General features: G+C 37.6%; 2 protein-coding genes and 8 non-coding genes across 10 annotated transcripts; 1 reads left to right on the top strand and 9 right to left on the bottom strand.

The window, feature by feature from the left end:
* The first annotated feature begins 212 nt into the window (after positions 1 to 212).
* Positions 213 to 2,663, top strand: LOC133778621 (calcineurin B-like protein 7). Its single transcript, XM_062218606.1, has 8 exons — positions 213 to 434; positions 550 to 632; positions 716 to 775; positions 874 to 982; positions 1,080 to 1,132; positions 1,230 to 1,310; positions 1,388 to 1,500; positions 1,587 to 2,663. The coding sequence occupies exons 1-8, from the start codon at positions 308 to 310 to the stop codon at positions 1,651 to 1,653; spliced, it is 693 nt and encodes a 230-aa protein (XP_062074590.1). The 5' UTR covers positions 213 to 307; the 3' UTR covers positions 1,654 to 2,663.
* LOC133778620 (GDSL esterase/lipase At5g08460) lies at positions 1,777 to 3,804 on the bottom strand. The gene is made up of 5 exons (XM_062218605.1): positions 3,269 to 3,804; positions 2,797 to 2,924; positions 2,460 to 2,699; positions 2,105 to 2,360; positions 1,777 to 2,006 (listed from the first exon to the last, which is right to left on the bottom strand). Exons 1-5 carry the CDS (start codon positions 3,612 to 3,614, stop codon positions 1,777 to 1,779), a joined length of 1,200 nt encoding a protein of 399 aa, XP_062074589.1. The 5' UTR covers positions 3,615 to 3,804.
* Positions 3,805 to 19,438: 15,634 nt separating this feature from the next.
* On the bottom strand, positions 19,439 to 19,559 carry LOC133780824 (small nucleolar RNA snoR77). The gene has a single exon (XR_009869636.1). It is a non-coding gene; the product is annotated as a small nucleolar RNA snoR77 (small nucleolar RNA).
* Positions 19,560 to 19,631: 72 nt separating this feature from the next.
* LOC133780823 (small nucleolar RNA snoR99) lies at positions 19,632 to 19,738 on the bottom strand. The gene has a single exon (XR_009869635.1). It is a non-coding gene; the product is annotated as a small nucleolar RNA snoR99 (small nucleolar RNA).
* Positions 19,739 to 20,069: 331 nt separating this feature from the next.
* LOC133780804 (small nucleolar RNA R64/Z200 family) lies at positions 20,070 to 20,169 on the bottom strand. The gene has a single exon (XR_009869621.1). It is a non-coding gene; the product is annotated as a small nucleolar RNA R64/Z200 family (small nucleolar RNA).
* Positions 20,170 to 20,230: 61 nt separating this feature from the next.
* On the bottom strand, positions 20,231 to 20,319 carry LOC133780803 (small nucleolar RNA U54). Its single transcript, XR_009869620.1, has one exon. It is a non-coding gene; the product is annotated as a small nucleolar RNA U54 (small nucleolar RNA).
* A 49-nt stretch (positions 20,320 to 20,368) lies between these two features.
* LOC133780836 (small nucleolar RNA SNORD18) lies at positions 20,369 to 20,443 on the bottom strand. Its single transcript, XR_009869646.1, has one exon. It is a non-coding gene; the product is annotated as a small nucleolar RNA SNORD18 (small nucleolar RNA).
* Positions 20,444 to 20,711: 268 nt separating this feature from the next.
* On the bottom strand, positions 20,712 to 20,790 carry LOC133780802 (small nucleolar RNA Z199). Its single transcript, XR_009869619.1, has one exon. It is a non-coding gene; the product is annotated as a small nucleolar RNA Z199 (small nucleolar RNA).
* A 1,005-nt stretch (positions 20,791 to 21,795) lies between these two features.
* On the bottom strand, positions 21,796 to 21,883 carry LOC133780829 (small nucleolar RNA snoR116). Its single transcript, XR_009869641.1, has one exon. It is a non-coding gene; the product is annotated as a small nucleolar RNA snoR116 (small nucleolar RNA).
* A 32-nt stretch (positions 21,884 to 21,915) lies between these two features.
* On the bottom strand, positions 21,916 to 21,990 carry LOC133780830 (small nucleolar RNA snoR117). Its single transcript, XR_009869642.1, has one exon. It is a non-coding gene; the product is annotated as a small nucleolar RNA snoR117 (small nucleolar RNA).
* Between the last annotated feature and the right edge of the window lie 420 nt (positions 21,991 to 22,410).

The following is a 22,410-nucleotide window of genomic DNA, read 5'->3' as shown; positions in this document are numbered from 1 at the left end:
CACATTTTTCAGTTGGGACCCTTGCTATATGAATAATTACACCATCATATCATGCAATGCTTAATACTCTACAATGTCAAAGTTTAAAACATCAAAATCAAAGTCAAAAGGTTATATACTTTATTCTGCTTTCTTTTCTTTCTTTCCTTTCTTTCTCTCCAAGAATAAGGTAAGATACATTTATTAGACCACAACTTTCACACTTCAAGGTCTCTATACTCTATATCATGATAATGTGTTATGTTATACTTATACCAACTCTTCCTCTAAAATAAACACCAATTTTATAAACACAATAAGTGTATTTATGATGGGTTGTGTTTGTATGAAGCTGAAACGGTTTAGATATAAAGACTCTAAAGTTCTTGCTTCTCAAACATATTCTAAGCCGTTTAGTTATGAAGACCCTGAAGTTCTTGCCTCTCAAACTTATTGTAAGCTTATCATTTCCTCTTGCTTGTTCTTGGGTTGGTTCTTATTTGGTTAAACTGTATTCACTTACACTACACACCACCTTCTTGTATGAATTTCAGTACTTTTTTTTTGCAGTTACTATAAATGAGGTTGAGTTTTTACATGAGCTGTTCAAGAAGTTAAGCAGTTCTATAGTTGATGATGGACTAATAAGCAAAGTAAGTTTTAGCAAAATTGCATCACAAAGAATAATGTTATAGTCTATTCACTATTGAACCAAAAAACTTGTTTGAGTTTTCAGGAAGAGTTTCAGCTTGGCTTATTTGGGAACAGCAAAAAACAAAGTCTCTTTGCAGACAGGGTGAGCAGTTACTACTTATGCTTATCTCAAATTATACAATCTAATCTCTTTCAGGCTATGATTTTTACCCTTATTAATCTGGTTGATCATCTTAACAGATGTTTCAAATGTTTGATACCAAACAAGATGGGGTAATCGATTTTGGCGAATTCGTTCGATTTCTGAGTGTCTTCCATCCAAAAGCACCTCAAGCTGAAAAAGTTGCGTGTATGCAATTTTTCTCAAAACTTGGGTAAATTTTCTTGAATTGCAGCATGTAATCAAACAAGTCACTGTGTTAAATTTTCCATGTGTCATGTAACAGGTGCTTTTCAACTCTATGATTTATGGCATACAGGCTTCATTAAACATGAGGAGGTAGGTAAAAGATTTTCTATATAAGTTGATAAGTTTGAGCAAGAGTTTAAATCTAAATTATTTAGATCTTTTAAAAACTTGGCTGTGTGATGAAAAGGTTAAGGAGATGATCTTGGCGCTTCTTAAAGAGTCAGACTTGATTCTCCCTGATGAGATAATTGAATCAATCATTATAAAGGTGAAAAATTTAATCACCAACTTCAGTTGATAATCATGTTATGTAGTTCACTGATCTTTTGCTTTGTAACTTCATAGACATTCGAAGAAGCTGATTCGAAAAGAGATGGGAAGATTGACATGGAAGAGTGGAAGGAATTAGTGGCTAAAAATCCATCCTTACTGAGAAACATGACAATTCCATATTTGAAGTAATCCTCATACTATTCTGCAGTGTTTCTTGGATAGAACTATTCTTATATTTACTTATGAGATGTATATTCATTTATCATTGCAGAGACATCACAACTATGTTCCCCAGTTTTGTGCTAAAACCAGATGTGGAAGACAGCAGTAACTTCTAAATTTTAGAAAGATCACTATGGAATGGCCAAAACTGAAAGAAATATCTTCATTATCTCAAACCAGTTACACTTTAAAGTTTGCTGTCAGCAGGAAAAGAATTCCAGCCTACTGAAACCTCTCCACTAGGCCTTCTGCACCACTATATCCTGAAGGTTCATGGGATAGCACATTTTTGAGTGGCGGCCATTCCAAACATTGTCAGCGATGACCGAGTTCACTGCATCAGTAGGATGAAACTGGTCCCACCAGATGTAGTAAGAAGCATCATTACACGCCATTTCTGGTGATAAACACATAATCCAACCTTTGTATTTGCCCAGACCACAGCAAGCATCAGTAGTGACATTGAAACCTGAAAAAAAGAACCCATATGCAGCATATAAAGATGTAAACACCACCAAGAGATGTACAGGACAATTAAGCTGTAATTAAACCAAAAATGTCTCTCACCATAACTTTCAGGCTTCTTTAGTATATCCATGGCACCTTCAAGCACATCACAGAAGATGAGACTGGAATTTCGAAGCTTCTTCCCAAGCTCTTCAATGGTGTATCTCATGACAAAGTTAAACTCCATTATCATGTCATTTATCTCTTCTATGCACTCCCCATTTCGACTTCCGAACTGCCACAAGTAGTGAGGACTACAACCTATAGGTGGCAGCCCCATGATAATCATCTTCCTAGCTTTCAAGTTGTACAAGTTCTGCACCATTTATAAACATGTCAAAAGAAGCAAATTCCTAGAAATCTAACACAAGAAAATGTTGCAGTCTGACTATAAGGGCAGCATAGTGGACTTCACCTTGAGTTGCTGCCTGACTATAGAGGCTAAGAACTTGTTGAAAGTCCATGGTTGATAGATGTTTTGAACATTAGACACATTACGGAGATAGTAATGTATATAGTCATTGATCCCAATTGAAATGTAAAAGACTGAGTTTGAGATTAGATCAGCTGCAGCCTGCTCTCCCATACTCAACACAAACTTCTCATAAGTATCTGTAAACTGCTGAATTTGTTGTGTAAAGGAAATCCGTTGACCCTGTTGAAGATCACAAAGTAGGGTACTGAATTTTGAAACAAAGTTTTACATTCTAGGGTTCCATGATAGTACAAAAGAAAGGGAAAAAGAAACTTACCAATTCTGACCCACTTGTGAATATTATTCCAGCTCCAGCAGATGCGTAATTCACTCCGTGAAGCATATCACCCACACTTCCTGATTGACCAAGATAGCTCGGTACGAAAGGAAGCCCTAGACGAACAGCTAAACATGGAATTCAAGAACAAAAAATTTTCATCAAACACGTTCAAAAGGCAAGCTTTTGATGCTTTTTTTTAAAAAAAAAATAAAAAAATCACAATCCCAAACTTTTCTGTAAAAAAGTTTCATTCAAGAAAGTGTTTCCCTTCAAGAAATCATACTATTCTGAATTTAGCTTCGTCTTCAGCAATAGGAAAGTGACCCTGTCACAACGAAGAAACCAAGAACAAAGAAAAACCCAATTTGACTAAAAACATCAATGAAGAGAAAAATTAGTGCTTTCCTCTAATTTTCCTTCATTTTCTCACTAACCAAACAGAAAAGAATCAAGAAAACTGCCGACTCACCAAGATAATCGACGGGGATTCTTCCGTTGGAGAAGCGGCCGGTAGGGCGGTGTGTGTCGAAATCTCGGCCGTAGGGGAGGCGGTCGGCTCGTGCAAGCGTGCCGAGGAAGTTGTTGGTGCCGGAATCGACAGAGGAGTCGCCAATGACGAACAATGCAGGAACCAATGGAGGAGGAGGAAATTGTGGGATGGTAGTACCGATAGTGGGATACACAGAAATTGAAGAAGGTAAAGTTGTGGGGTTAATGGAGCTAATGAGTTCTTGAGGGTATTCCAGAGCTCTTGGTTGTGCAAAAATGGAGGAGATGAGGATCAAGATCAGAGAAGCAAGAACACTAGCTTCCATTTTTTTTTAGAAAGAAAAAAAAAATCAGTTTTGGCGGGTAATATGACAGTTAATGTCGCTGTGACTTGGGTTTTTAAATGTTGGGCTCGCTTAGTTTATGGAAATAGTTTAAAATAACTTGTATGACAAATATTGATGTCGTTTTTCCATATATTTGTCGTTTTTGTATATTTATGGCATTTTTTTCACATTTTCGTCGTTTTTACGAATTTTGTCGTTTTTATATTACTATTGTTTTGTCATATGTTGTCCTGGTCTTACTAATTTTGTCATCTTCCCACAATTTTGTCGTTTTCATTATTTATGTTTTTTTACATAATTTTGTCGTTTTTGCGAATTCTGTCTTTTTTTTTAAAATTTTTTTTGTCGTTTTATATATATGTCGTTTTTTTATCATTATCGTTATTTTGTCATAATATTATCGTTTGGAGCATTACATATACACCCTAAAATTTGAGTAAAACACAAAATTTTTATTAAAATTAATATATAATATATATGTTTTTTCAATTTATGCTCACATTTCTCTAATTTTTTTGTTTGTTATATTCTAAAAAATACATATAAATAATATATATTCTAAATATTTAAATAAAAAACTTAAAACAAAAAATATATAAAAACTTGTTAAAATAATTTTTTTTTCTAAAAAGTTATGAAAACAAGATAAAATAAAATTATTGAAATTTAAAAAAAAAATAAAGAATATAAAAAAAAATATTAAAAATAATTTTTTATTAATTAATAAAGCGCCTATATATATATTCTTGTTGTACAAATATAATTTACGAATTTTATCATTTTTTTACAAAATATGTCGTTTTCCCACACCTTTGTCATTTTTATATTGTTGTCGTTTTCATATATATTTTTCAAATACTATTGTCATTCTCCTTATGCACGAGAGTTTCTTCATAGAATCAATTCCATACTTGAGAGTCAAGACTGCTGTAAACAAAATAAGACATGTTGAGGGAACTTAATGCTAGTTTATGAAAATAGATTGTATTACTTAGGTTGTTTGTTCCAAAAACTATGCATTTGGCTCCCTCAATATTTTTTTTACCTTTTAGCCCTCTAGACTAGGTTTATACCATAATATAGAAGGACTTACATTTTCCAAGTATGTAAAGTGAATTTTATGGCTGCTAGGATCAAATAATACCTTGTATACTCTCACCTAACAAACAAATCTTCAATCTCCTCCAAAACTTCCAAACTCAACAAATTCAAATTCTCACTTTTAGAGTTTTACTCTTTCTTAGAAGAAAAAATGAATCAGCTGTAAACAATATTATGAGCATTAAATCCATAAATCAGATTCAAAACAACATTATATGCTCATACAACAATCCAAGAACACATTTTATTCAGAGCATTGATTTAAATATATAGAGATAAAACATACTTGACATTGAGTCTCCAATGTTCATCTTTGAATCTCTCACAATCTACACAAACAAAATTAGAAAATCGCAATACAAGAGAGAACTTATGGAGAGCAACCCTTACCAAAACCACATGCTTTTTTTTTACCCAACAACATATATGTTCTATATATATATGTCTCGTATGCATTCTTACCCTAAGGGGTATATTGGACCTATTGGTCTTATATTATTAGATATGGTGCACTATGGTTTAATGGGCCAACCTATAGTCTTTAGGGTGCTACCATGTGCCTCAAATGCAATTAGATTAATATTAATCATCTCATTATGGTCTTTAACTATTCATAGGCACTCTAGAAAATGATTGTGATAATGGAATTATGTTTGTAATTATATTAGTCCATATAAAATTCTAACATTCTCCCACTTGGACAATATAATTAAACCACCATAATATTGTCCATCACTAAAAGACAGTCTAATAAATCATATATAATATCATATCGATAGGATACATATATTATTTATGATTCGGTCTTGAAGACATTCAAATACAATAATCATTAAACCAAACATGCATGTGGTATATTAATTTGAGACTATGCGCATTCGTCTCTTTTGTACCTATCACTTCGTCAAACAACAATATATATATATATTCATATATATGACAACAATAAAAAGAAGTGACTTCAAATATCATTATGCATGTTTCATAAATACAAGTCATAAGCATTCCACACAAAATACTAGCATGTTCAATACATAAAATAGCTCCCACTGAACTCAGTAATTGTAACGCCCCAACTCCTGGGACCGTTACGGTGTGCCTTGTAAACAGTGCTAAACTCGCTAATCGAGCCATTTGGCCAAATCGTGAACTAAATATGATTAGCGGTTTAGGGATTAAAAACTTTGGTTAGGATGTAACGTTTCACTAGAACGTTTAATATATACATTGGGATCCCGAAAATAAAGTTTCAGAGTCTATTACAGAAAAGTATTTACAACAGGCCGTTCTAAGCGGCAAAACAGGGTTCAACCCTAGTTCCACTTTAAACCTCGGCCGTGGCGGACGAGCAGCTGCATATGTACACGTCATCACCTAAGCTCTCCAACTCAAGGATGGTCTAGCTTCCTCTTGCCTTTACCTGCACCACATAGTACCCGTGAGCCGAAGCCCAGCAAGAAAACATAACACTTTTCATAAACATTATCAAATGATTATCACTATAATCACACTGAATATAAAGCTTTCAAACCAATGGGTGCACATCACATGATTCTAGCGAGAAAGTGGCTGTTACATAAGCCACTAGCCTCCAAGCTCTCTTTTCTAGCGGGAGAGTGGCTGCTAGGTAAGCCACTAGCCTCCAAGCTCTGTTTTCTAGCAAGAGAGTGGCTGATAGGTAAGCCACTAGCCTTCAAGCTCTGTTTTCTAGCAAGAGAGTGGCTGATAGGTAAGCCACTAGCCTTCAAGCTCTGTTTATTCATCGACCCTCAGGGCCGACCAGGCATTAATGCTCATTGAGTCATTCAATGCTAGTAATCGATTAGATCTAATCTCTGTTGGCTTGCGTGATTCACGCTAAGGCCATTCTGACAAGTAAGTCAGCGCTTCCTGACCTGTGTCCAGTATCACTGTCGAACCTGACAAGTAAGTCACAGCTTCACAGCTGATACTAACACTTTTGTCGATCTGACTAGTTAGTCAGTACCATACACAAGTAAGCAATGCTATCAATATGTATCATACGCCAGTTATCCAAGAATAGGGCATTCAGCATGCTTACTAAACAGTTTCTAGCACAGTCATGATCATGCACAAACTCAGAGACTCAAGCTCTGACCAATCTCATATTCATCGTTCATGGCATGCCCTGTCACATGTTTCTCGTGCATTACATGCATCACACTTAATTATCCAGCATGCCTCAACAACATTCATATGCAAATGGGCAAGATTTGCCAAGCATTCATTATGCTAACAATGTTTACATTTAAACGTCCAACATGCATCAATCATAGCCATGCATGTTATACTCAATAGGCAATCAACATGCATCATAATAGCCATGCATGTCATGCTCAATAATCAACCAACATGCATCCATAATAACCATGCATGTCACATATACACATGGTGCAGTTTTCTTACCTCAGATTCGAGTTAGTACCAATATAAGAGCGATCCTTGAGAACGATCAACCTTTAAACCCTTAGCGGTCACCTAATCATAATCAAATATGGAACACCATCAATAACATGATAATCAAAGGTTTCACACCAATATCTAGCCCCCAAGAGATCAATCCAAACTAATCCAAGTAGTAGGGACATTCACGAGGCCCATAGCTAAGTTCTCGGGGTCAAAACGAGCAAACGGGGTGAAAACAGGGCAAGGGCTGCGGCCCTAGCACCTTGGGCCGCGGCCCCCAGGGTTCTCTGAGGCAAGGGCCGCGGCGCCCTCCATCAAGGGCCACAGCGCCCAGCAAGCACAAATTCCTGACACCTGCTTCATCGAACTAGGGCTGCGGCGCACAAGAACAGGGTCGCGGCCCCCAACCCTGGGCCATTCCCAAACGCGTTTTAAACACTCTAAATCCTCCAAAAACATACCCAAACATTCCCCAATCATCAAATCAAAGTTCCTAAGCTTCCCAATACTCCAAAACCCTCAAAACCCAAGGCTCAAACCGACCAAAAACTCAACAATTAACAAAGTCCAATTCTAAGCTTCAAAACTTTAAAAACGTAAAACTTCAAACTTAGATTACCTTTGATTGGGTTGTTTCTCATCAAATCCTTCGGCTAAGAAGCTTCTAATCTTTCCTAGGATCGCTATGCCTCGACCCTCGCTTGATTCCGACTCCCAGAACTAACGATTTCCTCAAAAATGCTCAAACGGTAAAACAGACTGTCTTTGAGAGAGAACGAGAGGTTTCTAACGTACGTTCTTATCTGACAAGCTACTTCAAGCTTAAGTAACCTCAAATAAAACCTAGTGCTCGGGGTCCCGAAAACACCCCCGGGGACACTATAGTCGAAACTTCCATAATTTCACCCTGATCTCAAATATTCCTAATCTATCACCAAATAAACATTTCTATTACCCCAAAATTGACCCCGTTATGACAAAACCGCTAATCCATTATATATGACCGTCTCATGTCGAATAGCTCAAATATATCTCCATAATAATTAAATCTCATTCACGAATTACAATATGCACCCAATTTACAAATATGCCCTCAACAGGCCAAATTACCAAAATGCCCTTATAATTATAAATACACCCATATGCATGCATTTATCATCATATAATAATATAATTCACATTAACACGCATATGATCATTAAATATCATAATAAATCAATTATGGCCCTCCCGGCCTCCTAATCAAAGTTCTAAACCTTATTAGGAAATTTGGGGCATTACAGTAATCTAGGCCCCTAGTAATCCCATACGGGTAATGTGTTCTGCAAACACACATATAGGTAAGCCTTTTGTAAGTGGATCTGCCAACATGCTAGCGGTAGGCGTGTACTCAATGGTAATGAGGGATTCAGCAACTTTCTCTTTAACGAACTAGTACTTAATATCAATATGCTTTGAGCGAGAAGTACTTCGAGTGTTCTTAGAGAAAGCTACAGCTGCAGAATTGTCACAGTACAATTTCAGTGGCCTCGAAATGGAGTCTACAACACCCAATGCTGAAATGAAATTCCGCAACCATATTGCTTGACAAGTAGCCTCATAACATGCCATGTACTCTGCCTCCATCGTAGAGGAAGCTGTGAGAGTCTGCTTGACACTTTTCCACGAAACAGCTCCTCCAGCCATCATATAGATGTAGCCTGAAGTGGATTTTTTATCATCTAAGCATCCTGCATAATCGGCATCACTGAACCCAACTATATCAAGAGTGTCAGCTCGCCGGTAAGTCAACATATGATCCTTGGTACCCTGAAGATACCACATGACCTTCTTAGCCGCTTTCCAGTGACTAAGTCCAGGGTCACTCAAGTATATATCCAACACACCAACAACAAAAGCAATATCTGGGCGTGTGCATACTTGAGCATACATCAAGCTGCCTACAAGCGACGCATAAGGAATAATCTTCATTTCATCTCTCTCTTTATCATTTTGTGGACATTGGGCCTTTGAGAACTTATCACCCTTCACTATCGGTACCTTTCCAGGAGAACATGCATGCATATTGAATCTTTTCAAGATCCGATCAATGTAAGTCTTCTGAGACAAACGAAGAATACCATTAGCCCTATCCCGAAGAATCTGAATCCCAAGCACATAGGAAGCCTCACCAAGATCCTTCATATCAAAATGGCTAAACAAAAGTTATTTTGTCTCAGACAACAAATCAGAATTATTAGATGCAAGCAGGATGTCGTCAACATACAATACTAGAAAAATAAAATTGCTCCCACTGACCTTCATGTATATACATTGATCTACAAAATTCTCCTGAAGCCATTTGCAGTGACAATCATATCGAACTTGAGATACCACTGCCTTGATGCTTGTTTAAGCCCATAGATAGACTTTTTGAGCTTGCAAACCATGTGTTCTTTGCCAGACTTCTCAAAACCAATAGGTTGAGTCATGTAAACATCTTCAAATAAATCTCCATTCAAGAAGGCAGTCCTCACATCCATTTGATTAAGTTCTAGATCAAAATGAGCAACTATAGCCATAATGATTCGCAACAAATCTTTGGACAAGTTCACAGAGGAAAAATGCTCCAGTGAATTCTTCTGTGCCACAATCTGAACCCCAGGCACAGAGAACTTGGGACATTGGAGTAGAGTCGAGGTGGGCTAATTTAGTTCGCCTTGATGGAACGAGGATAGCCTTGCCAATAAGGCATCCGCCATCCCCGGTTAGACATCCTACACCACCTCACCCATAATGAGATGCTTTAGCTCATGGGAGCAGTACAAGAAATCCTCCCCCATTAGTAGATACTTATGACCCACGGGCACGTGCTGAGAATCCAGATCCTCGATCTTAACCACGGGCTATTAGTTTTACAAATGGAAGTTAATGGACAGGGAGCCAGTGTGGAGGTAGGTTTGAAAACGATGTGAGGAATCATCTAAGCTCAACACAATGTCTGTGGTATGATCCACAGCCCGACCTGTACGATCATTTGAACTCACAAAAAATGTATCTAGCTCAGAACGAGGATGTTAGTTACACTCGACTTGAGGGCGGTCCGTCTATCATATGCGACAATGGGAATGTCCCACCTAACCAAGCTCGGACTTGGAGGGACAACAATCCATCAAACACATTCAATAGGATGGGAGCTATTGAACATCCCCCAGCTAACGTAGAGACCAAGGACCTAACCCTTGAGCAACTGGCCTTGATGGAGGAATATATGAAAATGCTCTTATTTGGAAATGGGGCAGATGATTGCAACTCAGATAAAGAGCTCAAACCTTTCACTCCAAACAATGTTGCAGCTACATTTCCTATTGGCTTTAGGATGCCAAACATGCCGATATTTGATGGAAATACAGATCCATTCGATCACCTCGGGATGTTCAACACAATGATGATGGCCCAAAATGTCGAGCTTGACCTAAGGTGTATCCTGTTCCCCGCGACTCAAGTCGAATCTACCAGACAATGGTTTAAACAATACAAGAAGCATTCGATAAGCTCGTGGAAGAAATTTTCTTCCAAGTTTAAGAGAGCATTCTGAATTTCACAAACAACTCGAGTAGAGGCCGACTCATTGGTCAACATGAAAAAACAACCCGGTGAATCATTGAAGGCATACCTGAGCAGATTCACCAATGTTGTAGCATGAGCTAGGGATACTAATGATAGCTCCAAGCTCGTGGTGATGAGGACAAGAATCATGGTGGGAGGCGACATGTGGCAAGAACTCCAATGAAAATGAGTTAAAATTGTAGATGAATTCTTGGCCCGAGCCCAGGAATGGATAAACCTGGAAAAGGCATGATCTACTGTCGGAGGAACCAGCCAGGCCCCTATCCAACTGGTTGGAGCAGTGGCAGTTGTTGCAGCTATGACTCAACCTGTTACCCAGAATAACCAAGTGAGAAACAACAAGAGGAAGGGGAATGGTGAGGGCAACCAGAATGGCACAAAGAAGAACAAGTCTGTGGAGAAATTCAAGCCTGTTTATGCCACCTACACTGACCTGACAGACACCAAAGAACATATCTTCTTGGAAAATTCTAATCGCCTCTCATGGAAGAAGACAGAGCCTTTAAGGCATCAGAAGGCTAACAGAGACCCCTCAAAGTTTTGTCGATTCATGAAATAATGACGTCGGTCATAACACCGATGACTGGCGACGGTAGAAGGATGAGATTGAGACTCTCATTCGGGCTGGTCAATTAGCCCAGTATTCCCGAAATTGGGTAGCTCCCAATCAACCTGTCGAGTAGAATCCTCGGCCAATTTAGGAAGCCCCGACAGGTCAACCTGGAGCTCAAATGAATCAAGTTGACCCTCCCCCGATAGTAGGAGGAGATATAACTACTTTTTTCGGAGGACTTCATTTGGCAGGCACGAGCAGCGGGGCCCAAAAGAGGAGTTGAAAACTCATAATAGTGTGGAGTATGTCCCAGAGTAGGGATTATCGAAACAACAACGGTTGGAAAAACAACTAATCATTTTCACGGAAGAGGATGCTAGCCACGTTCAATTCCCACACAATGACCCGCTGGTGGTAACCGTGCAGCTCGCTAACTGAAGGGTACGGAGGATACTGGTGGATAACGAAAGTTTCATAAATGCGCTTTTCAGGTCCACCCTAGAAAATATGGGATTGTCCGTAACCGATTTGAAGGCGACGCCCATGACTTTGTATGAGTTTTTGGATGAAGGAATGACTGCCATGGGGATGATCGGACTGGTGGTTACATTGGGAGAAGAGTCAAGAATTGTCTCTAAAATACTTGAGTTCATGGTAATCGATTATCCGGCCGCATATAACATGATTTTGGGACGACCTGCGTCGATGGCTTTTGAAGCTATCACTTTGATCCGAAACCTGGCAATGAAGTTTCCCTTAACCTCGGGAATATGCACAGTAAGAGGAGACTAGCTCACCACAAGAGAATGCAACAACATTGCTATGAAGGGAAAATCACAACATAGGTGAAGGAAATGTGGAGTCCCAAGAAATGGAAGTTACCAGTAAGGCGGAAGAACCTCGAGAAGGAAATGATGAGGTCACCCAACGAAATGACATTGATCCACAGGTAGGAAAAGACAGGTCTGAGCTTAAAGCAATAGAAGAGCTCGAGGAAATAAAAATCGACCTAGAAGAACCTTTAAGAGTTGTCAAAATTGGCAAAAATCTTGAAGTTGAAAGGAAGAAGGAGCTGGTCGAGTTTCTAAGGAAGAACGTAGATGTTTTTGCCTGTTCGCACGAGGATATGGTGGGAATCAGTCTGAGTATAATAATGCATACTTTAAACTTGGACAAGAATTATAACGCCCTAGCTACCCCAGAACAGTTACGGTGAACAGTGAACCGGAAATTTGACTCGCTACCCGAGTCCTTTGGTTAAATGCGTGATCTAAGTGTTATTATTAGGTTAAGGTGAAAAACCAGTAAAAAGGAAATGATACATTTCATTAAGTAAATAAACTGCTCATGAGCCTTTAAAAACGTTTACAAGTAGTACATAATACAAAGTGGTCGCTATTGTTTCAAATTTACAATCCCCGCCGACCTAAGCAGCAAAAATAGGGTAAACCCCTAGTCCCTCTGAGAACTCCCTGAGTATGGTGGTCAAGCGGCCCAGTATGTACACAACATCGCCCAAGCTCTCCACTCAGGGTTGGGTGAGCTTCTCTTTCCCTTTACCTGCACCACATAGCACCCGTGAGCCAAGGTCCAGCAAGAAAACACAATAAAGCATGACATAATATCAACAATGATCATAATAACCATTCAGGACTATCAGTCCATGACAGATACGTGACAATAGCCAAAGTCACAAAAGATGGGTACAGCTCCCTTAGCCATGTGACGATAGGGTCACCAGGGTTTAACTGATAAGTGGTTCTCTCATAAGTTTAATCGGGATAGGTGCATGGTGATTGGTCACCAACATAACCTTCCTCCCGACTCTAGAGTCGTAACTATGGACAGCGTCCCTTAGCCATGTGCCCTGGCTATGAACATCTAGTCTTAGACCAGGCAAGCACTTATAAGTTCTTCGACTTTAGGGTCGGTCTAGCATTAATGCCATAGAGCCATTCAATGCATGTTTCTCGACCTTAGGGTCGGTCCCTGACTAGTCAGTGCCATAAACCAACATCCTTCAATAACAAACCATGCATGTCTCATACATATACAGGGTGCAACTGTATCCATACACTGTTTTCTTACCTCAGATTCGAGCTAGAAAGATTAAAAGAACGACCCGTGAGAACGATCAACCTTTAGTCCTTTAGCGGTCACTTAATTAAAACCAAACATGAGACATCATTAATAATAATGATCAACATAGGTTCCCACACCAATATCTAGCCTCTGGAAGATCAATCCCAACTAATCCAAGTAGTAGGAACACTCCCGAGGCCTATAACTAAGTTCCCAGGGTCAAAACGAGCAAATGGGGCGAAAACAGGGCAAGGGCTGCGGCCCTAGCACCTTGGGCCGCGGCCCCCAGGGTTCCCAGAGGCAAGGGCCGCGGCGCCCAGCAAGCACAAAACCTCCACCTGCTTCTTCAAAGAAGGGCCGCGGCGCCTCAAGAACAGGGCCGCGGCTCTCCACCCTGGGCCATTCCCAAACGTGATTTTATCACTCCAAAGCCTTCAAAAACATACCTAAACATTCCCCAATCATCAAAACAAAGTTCTCAAGCTTCCTCATGCATCAAAACCCTTAAAACCCAAGGTTCAAACGAATCGGAAACTCAACAATTCACAAAATCAATTCAAAGCTTAGAAACTCGGAAAACTCAAAACTTAAACTTAGATTACCTTCAATTTGGTTGTTTTCCGTCAAATCCTTCAGTTAAGAAGCTTCTAATCTTTCCTAGGATCACTACACCTCAATCCTCGCTTGATTCCGACTCCTAGAACTCAAGATATCTTTGAAAATGCTCAAACGGTAAAACGGGCTATCAAAAGGAAGAACGAGAGGTTTTCTTATCGTACGTTCTATCTGACAGCTACTTCAAGCTTAAGTAACCTCAAATAAAACCTAGTGTTCGGGGTCCCAAAAACACCCCCGGGGACATTATAGTCAAAACCTCTGAAATTTCATCCTGATCTCAAATATTCCTAATTTATCACAAAATAAACATTTCTATTACCCCAAAATTGACCTCGTTACGACAAAACCGCTAATCCATCATATATGACCGTCTCATGCCGAATAGCTCAAATATATCTCCATAATAATGGAATCTCATTCACAAATCAAGTTATGCACCCAAATACACAAATTCACCCTCAATGGGCCAAATTATCAGAATAGCATAATTATTTAAATGTGGACCCACATGCACGCATATAACATCATATCATAATATAATTCACATATACATGTATAATATCATTTAATGGCATAATTAAACATGTATGGCCCTCCCTGCCTACTAACCCTGCCATTAAACCATATCAGAGAGTTCGGGGCATTACAACTATCCCCTCCTTACAGAAATTTCGTCCTCGAAATTTACCTGAACAGCTCAGGATACTGACTTCGCATATCTGAATCCAGCTCCCAGGTCGCCTCCTCGACCTTGCTGTTCCTCCACAATACCTTAACCAAAGGTATTGTCTTGTTCCTAAGGACTTTATATTTCCTGTCAAGTATCTGAACAGGCTGCTTCTCAAAGGAGAGGTCTGGCTCAAGCTCCAGATCTTCATAACTCAAAACATGACTCTCATCAGATACATACCTCCGAAGAGTGGATACATGGAACACATTATGCACGGTCGACAATGCCGGAGGCAAAGCTAGCCTGTAAGCCACTTGACCAATCCTCTCCAGGATCTTAAATGGACCTACAAACCTAGGACTCAGCTTGCCTTTCCTCCCAAACCTTCTCACCCCTTTCCATGGCGAGACTCTAAGGAAGACATAGTCTCCTACCTGGAACTCCACGTTCCTGCGTTTGGGATCTGCATAGCTCTTCTGTCTACTCTGAGAAGTAAGCATTCGAGCTCTAATCTTATCAAAAGCCTCACTGGTCCTCTGAACTGCCTCAGGACCTAAGTATCTCATTTCACCTGTCTCATCCCAATGAATGGGAGATCTACACTTCCTACCATACAGCATCTCATAAGGTGCAACACCAATGGTAGACTGATAACTGTTATTATAGGAGAACTCTATCAAAGGCAGATACTTACTCCATGATCCACCAAAGTCCAGCACACATGCCCGCAGCATGTCTTCCAATATCTGGATCGTCCTCTCAGATTGCCCATCTGTCTGAGGATGATAAGCCGTACTGAACTTCAGTTGTGTACCCATGGCCTGCTGTAAACTCTTTCAGAACTTAAAAGTAAATGTAGGGTCCCGATCAGACACGATCGACCTAGGAGCTCCATGAAGGCGTACGATCTCTCTCACATAGAGATTTGCGTACTGGTCAACAGTATAAGTAGTCCTCACTGGCAGAAAGTGAGCTGACTTGGTGTAGCGATCCACTATCACTCAAATGGAATCATGCTGACCAACAGTCCTGGGTAAGCCCACCACAAAGTCCATTGTGATGTCTTCCCACTTCCACTCTGGGATATCCAGAGGCTGCAATAACCCTGCCGGCCTTTGATGCTCAGCCTTGACCTGTTGACATGTCAAGCACTTAGCCACGTACTCTACTACATCTCTCTTCTTCCTCGGCCACTAGTACAATGATCTCACATCCTGATACATCTTCGTGGTGCCTGGATGCAAAGAGTAAGGTGTAGTATGAGATTCATCTAGAATCTCCCGCCTCAACGCAGTGTCTAATGGAACACATATCCGTCCCTTGTATCTCAACAACCCCAAATCAGACACTGTATAATCTCTGGATGCTCCAGCCAAGACATCCTCTCTAATCTTGATCAGTTGTGGATCACTCAATTGACCTCCTTGATCCTCTCTAGCAGCGTAGACTGTAGCGTAATGTTGGCCAACTGGCCCACCAGCAACTCTATACCAGCTCTGGTCATGTCATCAGCTAACTCTCTGGCTATCAGCCTAATACCGTGAATCTGTCCCGGACCCTTCCGGCTTAAAGCATTAGCTACCACGTTGGCTTTCCCTGGATGATACAGAATCTCACAGTCATAATCGTTTACCAACTCCAGCCAACGCCTTTACCTCATATTCAAGTCCTTCTGGGTGAAGAAGTACTTCAGGCTCTTGTGGTTTGTATAAATCTCACATTTCTCTCCATAGATATAATACCTCCATATCTTTAAAGCAAAAACCACCGCTGCCAACTCCAAGTCATGGGTAGGATACCTCTTCTCGTACTCCTTCAACTGACGAGAAGCATAAGCTATAACTTTCTCTGATTGCATCAAAACACAGCCCAAACCCTGATGAGAAGCATCGCAGTAAATCACAAACTTTTCCTGGTCTGTCGGAAGGCTCAGAACCGGAGCTGTAATCAACCTTTGTTTCAATTCCTGGAAGCTGTTATCACATTTATCTGACCACACAAACTTCTGACCCTTGCGTGTCAGCTCAGTCAACAAAGTAGTAATCTTTGAGAACCCTTCCACAAAACGCCTGTAATACCCTGCCAATCCAAGGAAACTTCTAACCTCAGAAGCATTCTTTGGCCTTGGCCAATCTCTGACCGCTTCAATCTTTGTTGGATCTACTTTAATCCCCTCCTTACTGACAATGTGCCCAAGAAAGGACACCTGAGACAACCAGAATTCACACTTCTTAAACTTTGCAAACAATCTGTGTTCCCTCAATCTCTGTAGAACCAACCTTTTTTCACTAAATGATACAACCAGCTCCTATAGAGCACCAAAATCAGCTCCTACAGATCACTATTGTGTGGTTGATTTATACACTTGAGTTTAATATTACATCTATCTCTACTCTTTCCAAAATCACTCAACTAGCTTAAGCCTAATTTAGTCATACTAAAAGAAGAAATTTTTCTTCTGGAATGGTCAATAACTAGTAACATGAATAGTGACACAAGTATCATACCACTACTCACTCACATTTCCCATGTATGGCAATAAACTTACTTAGTGCTGTCACTAGTTCTTCTTGGGTTGAGATGATCCTTGCCTCATTGTAATGGCTCATGTTCTATTTATTAATTTTTTTTTTTGCTATATCATTTTGTTGTATTTTGTTGTAGAGTATAAGGGATTATTCTATGTTCTTCACAAAACAAGTTAAATTAATTTGAAAAATATTCATTACCCCTATCACTTATTCCGATGTTCTATTTTTTTTTTTAGAGTATAAGAGATTATTCTATGTTCTTCACAAAACAAGTTAAATTAATTTGAAAAATATTCATCACCCCTATTACGTATTCCGCTTTATACACCTTAAATACATCAAATGCTTCATCTTTATTTTTAAGCAAATATGCATATGTGAACCTAGAGCAATCATCAATGAAATTAATAAAATATCTATTTCCTCTTTTAGTCAGTATTCTGTTAAGTTCACTTAAATCACTATATATATCAAATCTAATTTAGAGTTTTTTTCAACACTAGGAAAAAGTTTCTTATCATTTTAGATTCAATACATAATTCACTCAATACATAATTCACATTTTTCAAGCTCAACATTATCAAAGTCAATTAATCCACATTCGACAGTCATTTTAATTGTGCTAAATCATATGTGTCACAAAGTAATAGAATTTGAATCAAACATATAATAAGAATAAGAGATTTTATTGTTCACATTATCAATGGAAATACAAAGTTTAAACATGTTATCACAAACATATCTCTTTCCACAAACAAATTTGTCTTTAAATAAAATGAGCTAATCGAAATCTATCACAACCTTGATTCCTAGTTTGCCAAGTAACCTAACACTCACAAAGTTTCTCTCATTTTCGGCACATATAAAATATTGGTAAGTAGAACCTTGATGTGAAGAACAAATCAATGGTTTATTTTCCTTCAACCTTAGACTTTTTCTTATTGTCCATTTAGATTTCATGTCATTCATTTGAAGATTATTTCATGTAAGATTCAAATGTCTTCATTAAAGTTCTAGTAATATAAATAGTGGCACAAGTATCATGCCACTACTCACTCACAGTTTCGATGTCTTGGGTTAAGATGATTCTTGCCTCATTGCAATGGCTCATTTTTAACCTACAATCTCTTGCAACACACAAAATATGGTCCTTTAAAATTTTTGAAGTGTCTCTCATTCTTCATGGGCCAAAGAGTTTTTCACCCTTAACTTTGTTCTCGTTGTTTCCTTGTTAGAAGTGTTTGCCACACCATTGGCCTTAGAGCGAGATTCATGAAATCTTTTACTATAGCCTCTTATGGAAGAACACCCACAATCAATCATTTTGACCTAAAGAAAATTCATAATTACATCGAAACATAATTGATTTTTCATCAATAAAATATTATTTTTGGTCAAAATAAAATAAATTTTTTTGACCATTTTGCATCCATAAAATAAATTACATCCATCAAAACATTATCAATTTTCATCTAAAACCCATTTTGCAATTTATTCATAAAAAAATTACTAAAACTATATTTTTTCAACAAAAAAATCAATACTACTTCAAAACAAAATCAATGTTTCAATATTTTTGCTATGTAATTATAAAAACTAATTTTTTTGTCAAAATAATACATTTTATGCAATTTTGATGTTAAATTTGACAATAATTTTTTTACTCAAATGTATTATTAAAATGAGATAAAGAGAGTGAGATTAACTGATATTTCAGACTAAGAAAAATAATAAGGGTTTCAATAATAAAGGTATTTTAGTCTAAAAAAATTAAATTTGTAATATATTTGAGATACTAATATTAAAAAATTTGTGAAATTATTAATCGATGAAATTTCCATTCCCAAATTCTGCTCTGTTCCTAACTACAAACAATAGTTTAAAATGATATGTATCATTAACCCAAGGCAATGTTGTTTAAAATCTCGTCAACATTCTGGAAGGTTAATACTTTCATTTAAACAGGACCTAACGTGAATCATTGCATTTATGCCATCACTGTATAATCCGTCAAATTTGATAAGAATGGCAAGTCAAATTTCGTAGCTCAAATGGTCACAAGCAGACCTCTCCATGCTTCATCCAACATAATAATGATTAATTGGACATTTTTCTTTTTTAAAAATAAAAACTAAAAAATAAACAATCCAACGATGTTCAAAGATCTAAACAGATAATAAAATTAACAATTTAAGAACTGATTAGAATAGACAATGTACTAAAGCTTACTAGACCAGCTTCACTGTAACCTCAGCAAGTCTGAAGAGCAAAAGAACTTGATTTATGAGCAGTATAACACCTCTTTCGTGATTAAAGCAACAAAAGGGTTGCCTGAATAACTACTCAAAACACAACAATTTAACCAATATGAAAATCATTAAACCAAAAGAAAAATCAACTTTAGCTAATGTATCAGCCTCGTTATGAATCCACTAAAAACAAAAGACAATAGCGAACAATAGTGAAAGGATGAAATATTTAATATAGGGAGCTTCATTCATCTCTAAAGCACTGTAATTAGCAAAGGAGTCAAACTCAAGCCCCATAAAATCAACAAAACAGATTTTCATTAAACGTAACAAAATGTTTGTCTCATGGCCGGTCCGAAGAGGTAAAGGCAACGACGCTGCTCCCCAAGGCAATGGAATATGAGACCACCCAAAACGGAGGAACTCCCAAAAAGGGAGGACCGTCAACGTTGTTAGGCTTTTTTATACGACGCTTACTTGGGATTGTACAAACATTATACAAGTTCGCTCCCATATAAAAAGCAGGAGACTTCCTCGCAGAAATCTCACGTCGCATTGATTTAAGTTTCGAAAAAAGACTAAATCCATAACAAATTTCTGCTCAGGGAATGAATTGTCTATCTCATTGATTTTTTTCCAAAAACCTCTGAAGTCTGACATGTGTTAATTTATTCAAAATTCCTCAAGGCAGACTCAAAACTTTGAAAAACAAGAAAGACTAGTGAAAGAGCAACAAAAGTGTAATTTTTTTTTGTAGCTCTCATTGTTGATATAAATTTTCTACTCACTCTATGAATCAGAATAGCGTATATTACCCCCGTTAGAGGCACGTAATCACAGAGCTACTAACAGTATTTTTTAATTCAAAACAAAATTGATATAAATTTAAGTGAAAGATCAGAAGTGGTTAAGGGTTGTCGGTCACGGTAAAATCAGAAACACGGACCAATGGTTACTCATCATATCTAACACCACAAATACTTTAAGCTAAAAACAAACACCAAATAAATCGAAGAAAAAAGAAAAGTTTGTTCAGCCCAAGGAAAGTAACCACATAGAAATATTTGATATTAATAGATTCAAAACAAAATTGATCAAAACGATCAATAAAGTAAACGATCAGAGATGGTTAAGAGTTGTCGGTCACGGTAAAATCAGAAACACGGACCAATAGTTACTCATCATATCTAAAAAAAACAATATATATTTTCTAAAATTATAAGAACAAAATATAAGAATCATCAGAGACTTAAGTACTAAGAATCATGGAATAAATCCATCATATTGTTGCAGTTATATTCTCATCAGTTGATTCAAGAAAGAAAAAAAGAGCAAGTAATTGACGGGGACGAACCCAACTATCATCTGAATGCTAGTTGAAACTGAGATAGGGTATCATCAAGTCTAACATACTCGAAAGAAGTTGAAAAAAAGTTGAAAAATTACACGTAATATCATACCTCACAACTTCAGTTGTTCTTCTTAATTTGGTTCCTGCCACCATTAGTAGAAGGTGGTAACAAAAACAAAAAAATAACAAGAAGCCCAAAATTAGACAATCCATTAAATCAAATTGAGTGAACAAAACTAGTAACTCGTATTCAAAAACAAAATGTGGGAATATCTGAATGCATAAATCTCACAAACGAGAGAAACGCCAGAATCTCAGTCCCCAAAATCTATATTGGCAATGTACAGCGCTAATAACACTACAAAAGTAAGCATTACAGAGACTCTAATCTATTGCCTTCCTTAAATACCAGAATTAGTCTAATTTCTTTTAATTTAAATGAAATATAGTAACATCTGAATGCATAAGCCTAAAAAAAAATAAGGGACAAATGCCAGAATCTCAGTTTCCAAATCCATTTTGGCAACGTACAGCGCTGAATACGCTACTAAGATAAGCGTCACAGAGACTCTAATTTATTGCCTTCACATAATACCAAACTTATAATTTGGATACGACTGTTTACATAAACACCCAAACCCATATTGTAAAACTAATCTCTATTATAAAAAAGTTTTTCTAGATCCACTATTTCTTCAACTTGAAAATGTATAATTGTAGAACTAAACCCTAAATTACTTTTGTTAAATCAAAAACAACAAAATAACTATGAAAAGTAGCAACTAGAAAATGAGATATGGGAACATCTGAATGCGTATAACTCAGAAAAAAATAGAGAAAAACGCCAGAATCTCAGTTCCCGGGATCATTTTGGGCAACGTACAGCGCTGAAAACGCTACTGAAATAAGCGCTACAGAGACTCTAATTTATTGCCTTACAAATCATAGATCCACAACAAAAAATAAACAAGGCTCAGATATTACAGTATTGTTGGCATCAACAAGCTTTATTTGAAGCTTTCAAAGTTTGATGGTATAAATTTAGCCGTCACTGCCACTGTATATAGAAAACCCTAAAAAACCGAAGAGAGGCCTCAGAAAGGTTTGAAATATGAATACATCAGAATATCAGATGGTACGGACAATTTTATAACATCACAGGCCATTGAATCGATCTACTCTATGCACATAAACATAGAGAAAAAGAGCAGAGATCTGAAAAGAGAAGAAGAAAATAAGGAGATGAAGGAGCCGGCGGCCGTCAACGAGTGAGGGAAGGAATGAGATAAGTGGTTATGGGATGAAGAGGAATTTATAGATAGGTTAAATTAAAATTATATATTTTTTATTTTGAAAAAAATTAATATTTTATAATATGGTCCATTGGGCCTAGAACCTATTCGGTTGTGTAGGGTTGTATTAGGAGAACAAGCAAAATAGTTCAAAAATAAATATTATTTAGATAAATGTTCAAATTTTAAAAAAAAATTACATTTTATATAAGATTTTTAATAGAATATGCAAAAATATGGCTTTTTAAAAAAAAAAAAAAATTAATCTATAGCATTTTTTATGAATTTTCAC

Source organism: Humulus lupulus, chromosome 5, assembly GCF_963169125.1.
Source record: "Humulus lupulus chromosome 5, drHumLupu1.1, whole genome shotgun sequence".
In the NCBI taxonomy this organism is placed as follows: domain Eukaryota; kingdom Viridiplantae; phylum Streptophyta; class Magnoliopsida; order Rosales; family Cannabaceae; genus Humulus; species Humulus lupulus.
Note: the sequence above shows the minus strand (reverse complement) of the source record. Positions and strands in the feature narration are given on the sequence as shown.